The sequence below is a fragment of the Doryrhamphus excisus genome, chromosome 11 (genome assembly GCF_030265055.1).
Source record: "Doryrhamphus excisus isolate RoL2022-K1 chromosome 11, RoL_Dexc_1.0, whole genome shotgun sequence".
In the NCBI taxonomy this organism is placed as follows: Eukaryota; Metazoa; Chordata; class Actinopteri; order Syngnathiformes; family Syngnathidae; genus Doryrhamphus; species Doryrhamphus excisus.
In genome coordinates, this window is record NC_080476.1 from 11,314,651 (window position 1) to 11,324,386 (window position 9,736).

General features: G+C 38.6%; 1 protein-coding gene across 1 annotated transcript; it reads right to left on the reverse strand.

The window, feature by feature from the left end:
• Positions 1 to 218: 218 nt before the first annotated feature.
• vps11 (VPS11 core subunit of CORVET and HOPS complexes) lies at positions 219 to 9,332 on the reverse strand. Its single transcript, XM_058086939.1, has 16 exons — positions 9,159 to 9,332; positions 8,748 to 8,892; positions 8,301 to 8,436; positions 8,060 to 8,223; positions 7,666 to 7,913; positions 7,271 to 7,472; positions 5,974 to 6,125; positions 5,696 to 5,882; positions 5,467 to 5,610; positions 5,171 to 5,371; positions 4,565 to 4,726; positions 3,699 to 3,832; positions 3,300 to 3,502; positions 3,032 to 3,203; positions 2,096 to 2,318; positions 219 to 872 (listed from the first exon to the last, which is right to left on the reverse strand). The coding sequence occupies exons 1-16, from the start codon at positions 9,302 to 9,304 to the stop codon at positions 708 to 710; spliced, it is 2,784 nt and encodes a 927-aa protein (XP_057942922.1). The 5' UTR covers positions 9,305 to 9,332; the 3' UTR covers positions 219 to 707.
• Positions 9,333 to 9,736: the final 404 nt, after the last annotated feature.

Below are 9,736 nucleotides of genomic sequence, written 5' to 3' on the forward strand. Positions count from 1 at the left end.
TATACACATACGCGTATTTTTATAGCTTTTTTTATAGCTTCTCTCATTTACGTGACTAATATGTATCACTATCTCTCCGTAATAAACTAAATATGCATGCTATTTGTCCATAAGTACAGTAATACTCAATGTTTACAAAAACACATACATTAGTCGAAATATTGAGAACTTTGTTTAGGGACAGTTGAACGTCACAATAAGCCAAACAACACCACAAGTCAATTTTAATCCTCAATTTATATTCTCACCAGTGAAAGGTACATGACCTGTTTTTTTCTTGCATGCTCCTCCAAATAGCTACATGAGTTAAAATATTAAGACACGGGCTGTGTAGATCTGCATTGCATCACTTAAAAACTAACTAAAACCACATGAATAGACATTATTAAATGTATACATTTCATTAAAAGGGACACATTAAAAAAAAAAAAAAACAGATCTCGTATGTAATCAAGCAAGATGTGGACATGGTCATGATGCTGCGGGTGGTTAGTGCAGAATAAAAGCAAGCACACAGGTCTCATTTGTAAGTGCAGTTTTAGTCCAGTGCTCTGAGTTAACAACTTAATAACAAAAAGCGAGGTACCACTGCATTTATTAAATCATTACTCAGGGTAGATATCCATCACACATACTTAAAAAAAACAGGCAGAAGGGGCATTAAAGGTAGTGTCCCCCCGCAGAAAGACATGATAGATTGAGATTATCTAGCAGTTCCTCTTGGTGCGGATGAGAAGGTCTCTCTGCAGACCGACTTCTAGATTACCGACAGGTTTGCTGCCGGGTGGGTCCGTAAGAAGAGTTAGTTTGTTAAAAACCCCTCGGCCAAAGTAGTCGGCCACAACAGAGAATCCATCATGACAGCTGCGTAACTGAAAACCAAAAAAAGAAAGATTACTTTTTATTCACATATTGCAGAGCTAAAAAAAAAATGGCAATGTCGTCTAAATCAGGAAGACCGAAACATTACATTTTCATTCAATCTTAGTCTAAATATGACTATTTTAGGAGTACTTCCAAAATGTAAGTTGCCACAATACAGAACAAAGATGTGAACAGTCTATTTCAGTGATGTTGCCCCCTGGTGGACTAGGGTGGTACTGCAAGTGGCCCATGAGAGGTCATTAAAAATATGATTCATTTTTGCAAATATTATTTTGAATTTTTTATTGTAAAATATTTATTGCACGATTAAAAAAATATTTATTGACCTAAGTAATAATCTTTTGATTATTGAGTGTCATTGACCTGTCACAATATTTTCGAAACCTTATATAGTTTATGATTGGAACGTAGCTCTCTGGTCATCATGCCAGTCTTGAATGCAGTTATGAAAAGTATGAGAATTAATTCTGTCTTGTGTGTACACCACAGATTCAAAGTTTGGGCATCCTTTATCTCCCTGCTTTCATTTCAATCCTGAATCTTAATAATAATAATAATAATAAATAAAAAATTATAAAAACAAAAAATATATATGTAATAATTATTATTAATATTATTAATACTATTCGTAATTAATATTAATATTATACTATTAATAATAATAAATAATAATAAAATATTAATGATAATAATAACTAATATTATACTATTAATAATTATTATTAATAATAACTATAATCAATACATAATTTTATTATTATTTTTGGAATTCACCAATAATAATAATAACATTATCAGAATTATTACATACCAATAATGACATTTTTATGATGATTATTATTAACATTTTCATGATGATTATTATCAACATTTTTATTATTATTATGATTATTATTCTTGTTATTGTTATTATTATTATTAAGTTAAGTACTCTGAGAACGCAGCATTTCGTCTATGTACTGTTTATAGGACAAAGATGGGCCGTGGACATTTTTGAATTTGCATGGTTTAAATGATGGTGCTATTTCTTCCGGTACCTGAACAGGGCGTCAAAACTACAAATCAAAACTATCGAATAAAAAAATATATATATCGAATTGTAATATTCATCCCAGTTCCCATTGATGCTTGGGACTCAATGCCCGACCTTGGTGACAAATACACAAGGTCTTCCCTTTAACCCAAAGTCTGCTGAAGCCGTGTTTCCTACCTGTCTATTGAAGTGGTCATGCAAGTCTCGCTTCTGGTCCTGGGCACGCAGCATGTCCATGACTTTGCGGTTTTCTGGAGTACATGTTGGGCACTCGGCCTCGCTCTCGGCATAACTTTCAAAGCAGTGTTGGTGGAAGGAGTGGCTACACAGGAAATGAACTGATGGGAGCTCCAGGGGACTGTTGCACATGTTGCACTTTGTCTTCTGGAATATTTTCGCACTGTGTGGAAATATTGAGATTTATAGGTTAAGTAGGGAGTATCACGAATAAACTGTTAGACCTTAATTGTCCCGTTCATTTTCTACCGCTTTTCCTCACAAGGGGGGTGCTGGAGTCTATCCAAGCTGTCTTTGGGCGAGAGACGGGGTACACCCTGTGATTGGCTGGTGGCCGGCACATATAGACAAACAACCATTCACACTCACATTCATACCTATGGACAATTTGGAGTCGCCAATGTTTTTGGAATGTGGGAGCTAACCGGAGTACCCAGAGAAAACCCACGCATGCACGGGGAGAACATGCAAACTCCACACAGAGATGGCAGAGGGTGGAATTGAACCCTGGTCTCCCAGCTGTGAGGTCTGCACGCTAACCACTCGACCGCCGTGCCACCACTCCATCTTAAAAAGGGACTGACTATGACTATGAATTATTTAGCTCCAATAAATATGAACCAGCCCTGTGATTGGCTGGCCACCAGTCCAGGGTGTACCCCGCCTCTCGCCCAAAGACAGCTGGGGTAGGCTCCAGCACCCCCGCTACCCTTGTGAGGAAAAGCGGTAGAAAATGAATGAATGAATGAAATATGAACCAGCTTTTGATTGTATAAATTTGGCATTAATGTTTTTACTTTGAAACCTTAACCCTCCCCAAAGCACAAATTATGCATTATTCGCACTTTGAACGAAAGCCATCTTGTGTCAACCTACCTTGTCTTGAGTTCCTGGATCTCAGCACGAAGGTGAGCAGTTTCCTCACGATATTGACGGATTTTACGTTCATCGTCCTCAATTTGTTCACTTTCCCTCTGCATCTTATTGATTAGGTAGTCTTTGATAACTGACAGAGTTGCTGTAGAGTTGTGTGCCAGTGTCTGTACCACTGTAACCACAAACACACACACATAAAAAGAAAACATTTCAATTGCTTTGCTCATCTTGAGTAAAACAAGCAGAAATTGGTAAAAATCAAAATGACCAAGTAAAGGAGGCATCAGGTTGTTCTTGTCAATGTGATGCAAGACTTCACTGATGTACGCCTTGCAGTCTTCTTCTTTTCTTGCAAAGTATCCCAACGCTTGTTCCCATAGGCAACCTTCCTGGTCCCCATAAGATTTGCAAGCTTCTACCACCTTGTCGTACACCTCATTCTGCATGTGGTAGTGCATAATCTGCTGATATCTGCGGGGAAAGAAAGGAAATTATGGTTCATAAAGAGAACCCTGAGAGCTAACGGTACCATATAATCAGGATATCAATCAACTGTCTCACTTCTATAAGCTAGAATTAATATGTCTATTAAAAATTTGCATTTTTTTTTGACTTAGCTTGGAATCTAAAATGGGTGGAATGCAAAAATGCCCATATTGTTACTTACAGTTTGCCCTTTTCATAGAGGTAAAGGACGCCCTCTTTGAAGTTGTGCATCTGACAGAGGACCAGGGCTTTATCAAACACGGTATTGTCGCTCCTCAGGAGTGACAAGGCTTCATTTTGCAGGATCTTTTTTTTCTGTAAATAATTATCAAAAGATTAATTATATATTATACCAAGCTTATCAATATTTGTGTTCAGCAAAATGTCAAATGTCCACCTCACTATTAGATTGGATGGATGGATGGATAGATGGATAGATAGATATGCACAATAACACAGCAGTGAAATTGCCAAGGAAATGTCGTTGCCTGGCTCCCGTATTATAATAAATAATAATATTAATAATGTGGAGAATAAATACATGACACCAAATATGAACAATAATGTACAGCGTAAACAGTAAATTGCACAAACAATTTAAATAATAATAAATAGTAATAATAATAGTAATAATAATAGTAATAATAATAATAATAATAATAAATAACAAATAATAATAAATAATAAAAATTGGATATATAATAATTTTATTTTATAATTTTATTTAATAATAATTTAATGTATTTATATTTATTTTTATTTATTTATATTTATTTAATAATAATTTAATGTATTTATATTTATTTATATTTATTTAATAATAATTTAAAGTTTGGTGAGCACATCCCTTAAATTTCAGTAACCAAGGTCGTATTGGAAAATGCTCTGCTTCAGAATGTCAGAGTACATGTAATAACTCGTGTTTTATCATGAATTGCAGCTACCTAGCACCAGCACCACTCACATAGCTCCAGACCATGATGTTGGCAGCTATAATGTGTGTGTGTGTGTGTGTGTGTTGAGCCATTTTGGATGTGTTGCACTGACCTCAGGGTGCTGTTCATGTGCCCAGTCTTGCAGTCGGAGCTCAAGGAGCGTGTCATAAACCCCTTGGGGAGACCGGGGATCCACCTCAATCATGTGTTCTAGGTAGGCTTTCAGCTCTCGGGGGTTGTTGGCAAAAATTGGAATGAATTCCTCAGAGTTGGCCTGAAAAGAGACGGAAAGATATGGTTTATATTTTTTTTCTGTTGTGATTTTAATGCCTTTTGTTGAGAAATTACATTTCGGTCGATTCATTCATTCATTTTCTACTGCTTCGCCGGGGGGGTGCTGGAGCCTATCCCAGCTGTCTTTGGGCGAGAGACCATCCAGCCAATCACAGGGCAACCATTCACACTCACATTCATACCTATGGACAATTTAATTGTCCATAGGGCTAATTGTCCTAATTAACCTAGCATGTTTTTGGAATGTGGGCGAAAAACCACGCATGCACGGGGAGAACATGCAAACTCCACACAAAGATGGTCGAAGGTGGAATTGAACCCTGGTCTCCTAGCTGTGAGGTCTGCGCTCTAACCACTAGACCACCGTGCAGCCCATTTGGGTAGATGTGAGAGAAAACTGACAATGAGAAGACTTCACACACACCTTATTGAGCTGCTTCTTCTCCAAGTGGCTGTCGGTTTCAGCGCTTTCCCCGCTCGGTTGGTAGTTAGTGCATAAGCCTTTCAGAAGCACCGTTGTACCTTCTGGAATATGATGCATCAGCGTCTTGCCGTAACGCTTCATGTTGCTTTCGGCTTGTTCAAAAGGAAGGCGTCCGATGTATCGTAGCCCTTCCTCGTAGTTCTGGGTTTGGAAAGGAAATGATGAATAAAAGTACCTGAACACCAAATATCAAGTAAAAACCTGAAAAGACGCCCATATCATGTGACACATTTTACCTTGAGATCTTCAAGTTGTATCTTCAAATACCATTCATGATGCATGTGCTTCTCTGCCAAGAAAACAGCATGGCTGTGATAGCCGGCCTGTCGTAGAACCTTAATAGCAATCTCCACATCAAAATGGACCTCGCTTTCACTGCTCTATTGAAACCACAGGAAAACACACAATTAGAAACAGTATAAAACACGGAATTATCCGTAATAACTTGGAGTTATCCCACGTCACCTTAATGAACTCTTCCAGCTTCGAACTGTCCTTCAGCTTAGTGTAGCAGTTCAGCAGTAGTGTAGTGTGGTCTGCGTTGGCCAACGACTGCCTGTGCAATGCTTGGAGATAAGATGTCAGGTTGTGGATTCTCTGTGCATCTAAAAATTTCCTAATAACGTAAGATGGCTCCAGCTTCCCAATCGTGCTGCAGGGGGGGAAATTGGTGGATATGGTTAATAGAATTTAACGACACACACGTTCCTTTTTGGCCCGAGCATCGAGGCGTATATAATTACCGGATGTACTGCTGAATAGCGCCATCGTGGTCTCCCTTAAGGTAAAGGTGATCACCATACTGTCTGAAGATCTCCGATAGCCCATCACTGTCCAGGTGCTGGCTTTTAGCTAGGTTTATAGCCATGACAAATAAATTCTTCTTAAACAGCATCTATAAAAGAAAGACAATCAGTTGCAGTGTTCTGTTTAATTATATTCGGATGGTAAAGCCATTAATAAATCACTTTGCATTTACTTAGAGAGACCGTAAGTCAGAATATCGCATTGTATCTTTGTAACAATTACTACGATTACTACAAATACTACAGCTGTCTAGTTTTAAAATACACCGAGGTAATTAAACCAGTGATTTTCAACCACTGTGCCGCGGCACACTAGTGTACCTTGAGAAACCGTGAGGAATTATCCAATATCACTTTTTATAATTAACATTTATTAATCCTCATTTGAAAATATTATGTCAATAGCCATTATGTCAATAGTATACATGGACCTAAATATTCCAATTGCATTTGGTTTATTTGCTCAAACGGAAAGAATTGAACAGGGGTGGAATATTCCTTTCCCCAATCCGATTGAGGTATCTTGTACCCGCTCAAATGGAAAGTTGTCAGACTGCGTTCTTCTTCGTGGTGTTTTTCTTCTTCTGTTGTTTATTGGCGGTTAGCAAGCAGCTTTCGTATGCATTACCGCTATCTGTGAAACCGAATCTAAACCCTTCTATACTTTATTCACAAGTGCAGTTTTATTAAAAAAGAAAATATATATCTATATAAAACATGTACTGAGTTTAATTATAAAATATTAGCAAGATTGAATGTGATCTAAATTTATCCCGGGCTAAATTTCAAGACTGGACAGACGAAAAACTGGCAATACAGAGTTATTCCAACAAGTGAAAGAAAAACTTGAGGAAGTCGGTATCACGTGATGTTGATGTTTACGTTTTACTGCGCATGCCCCATTGACTATTCTGGTTGATTTTCACGGCGCATGTAGACAAGAGATTGGAATATTAGGTCATTCGGAAAGAGAAAAAGTGGTCATATGTGGTCAAATGTGGCTACCGTGGAGTGTCTGTGGTGTAAAGACTGGCAGAGCAATGTAATATTGGTCCGTGTGGCAACACCTACCTTGTTCCTCCGATAGACTTATTGATGCACGTGTGAGATCGTGGTGACATTTTGTAACATTTTTGGTTAGTGGTGTGCCACAAGATTTTTCCAATGTAAAAAAAACGTGCCGTGGCTCAAAAAAGGTTGAAAAACACTGAATTAAACCATCCACATAGCTTACCTCCAGTTTGGTCTGTGTGTCCTTTTCTTGAAGAACATACATTTTACCATCTCTGGTGAGGATGTAAAAGGAGCCCCACTCAGCCACCACATCAATGACGTCATTAAATGACGCACTGTAGGCGATAAACTTGTTGTCCAAGTCATAGATGGTCAGAAGCTGTTTGTCTGACGGGGAGCTTTCCCTGCTTCCGAACCTCGTCCTGTGCAGGGCGTGAAGACAGTAAAGATGTCATTTCGTCAAGGCAGTGCCGGTAAACTGATCTTGACGTTCTACACAGATTTCAGATCAACATTTACAATCATATACTAACTCGGATTGACTGATAGCCTCAGGCAAACTACTACTACTACTTCTACTACTGTACTTTCATTTTCAACATTCAGTGTTCTTACTTGTTGGGTGACTTTGTATTCCGAGTAAGTAAGAAAAGATATCCTCGATGCCAGTGGGCCAAAAGTTTGGTTCCATCAAAGGCAAAGCAGGGACCTCGTTCGTCTGGCTGGTACAAATACACACATTCATCACCAGCAACTATAAACTGAGAATCCTGTGAGGGATCTGTGATGGAGGAGCAGCGAAGAGCACACCCATGTGTATCCAGTTCGACTTTTGGATACTCTTTGAAAGACAGGGTGTAGCACTAAACAAGAAAAAAGAGAAGACAACATGTATACTGTTAAGAATAATTAGCATATCACAGGTAAATCAGGATTTCTTGCTTAGAAATAAGAGACATATTTTCATAAATATAAACCCAATAGAAACCTAGTTAGCGCTCATACTTACATGGACTTTCTCAAGAGTGGCAACGAACAAATGTGTGACTTTTGCAACTTGGCGGAACGCGAGACCAGTGACTGGGATGGTTCCTTCGTGTAGAGTCAGGGTTTTACTGTGCCGATCTCGAGTGATGTCACCTTTGGTTAGAACGACACTGCCATCTGTAAAACCTAGCGAGAAATCAAACTGTCAATTTGATATGCGGTAAGGAAAGCATTTGTAATAACTGAATGTCTTTGCCACATACCTATGGCCATAAAGTTGAGGTTCTCATGTACACTCAGGCATGACACCTCTGCCGGTTTGTTGCCTGGAATTGCAGGAAAAATTCTTGTGCAGAGAGGATTCCCGCTGTCTCTTTTGTCTAAGTTCCACACCTTTACCTGTTAAACAATCAACAAGCAGTTGTATGCGTTACCTGACTGTTCACAAGGCTTCAATTTGGGAATTTGGTAATGACAAAGTACAGTAGAGTCACACTTTTGAGAGTAGTTACATTCCGGGATCACCAGGGAATGGCAAAAAAAAGTTCTATTAAATTTTCTCTTTTGCATGTTTTCGCAACTATGGTGCATTTAAGGACAGCTTTTTGTGGCTGTAAACTGGGATATGTACTTAAATGGTGTGGAAAATGAGCAGCAAAAAAAAAAAAAAAAAAAAATACAGGCTTCAATACTCTATTCCTCATACTCACCAGGGGGTTCATTCCGTGTTCATCCTGTCCCACTGTTACAAGGATGCTGTGTTGTTTCAGTTGGAAGAGATGTGTTACTCGCAACTTATAAGCCTGGAAAGTTGTCAGCTGCAATGAGCGCATCATAAGCCAGATGTTGCCGTCCATATGTAATATGGCTAAGGACAACTGATTCACAATATCATACAGTAAATCAAGAGTTGACACCCGACTTAGTCCCCACTACAATATGTAAATGATTGCACATATTCACTACACACTATTTAGATTGGACTAGTCGCCTTGATTAAAATCCATTAATAGTTGGAAAAACAGTAAACCATGCACCATGACTGTTCCTTTTCTTGTCGCTTTAGTTGCGTATAGCCTAGCATAACATTAGCCGAAGAGGCTAATTCAAACTAGTGAAGGATATCTCCAAGAACAATATGACCACGTCCGGAGTCGCACGCCGATATTCCATTCGGAAGATCAAAGTTTTTCCCATTATCTAAACGATCCTTTACTGTGTCTTTGTCAAAGAATGCAAATTTACGCCACTGTAAGTATGCAGCCATTGTGTTGACGTTTGCGATAAAGCGGTCATGTGACAACAAGAGCCACGTGAGTAAACCGGAAGTTCTTGCACTTCGCATGCGCATGCGCAATACATGCATATCAAATCCTCCCTTTCTCACCGTATTTTTACAGTATTCCCCCGGCACTTTCCCGTTTTAATAGTTCCCAGTATTTGTACTTTCATGACAAAAATATTCTCAGTTTCTGACGGTATATCACAACTTCCGGTCGGCTCGGCAATACTCGGGCATTATCGATGTAATTCATCCTGTACCCGGTGAAGTTTGGCCTTCAAAATAAAAGATGCACATCAATAAAATGGTTGCGTCACACTTTGCAGTCGGGTGCAAATTCTTCAGATTTTCAAAATAATTCTCTTATTTCATACTGAAAATGTAGACAGGTATGGCACAAAATAGTGTGTTACTGTT

Coding starts and splice junctions, on each gene's coding strand:
- vps11 (XM_058086939.1), bottom strand. CDS start 9,304: ATGGCTGCATACTTACAGTGGCGTAAATTTGCATTCTTTGACAAAGAC. Junction 8,437..8,747: donor AACACGGAATGAACCCCCTG/GTGAGTATGAGG, acceptor ATTGTTTAACAG/GTAAAGGTGTGGAACTTAGA. Junction 4,727..5,170: donor AGAAGAAGCAGCTCAATAAG/GTGTGTGTGAAG, acceptor GTCTCTTTTCAG/GCCAACTCTGAGGAATTCAT.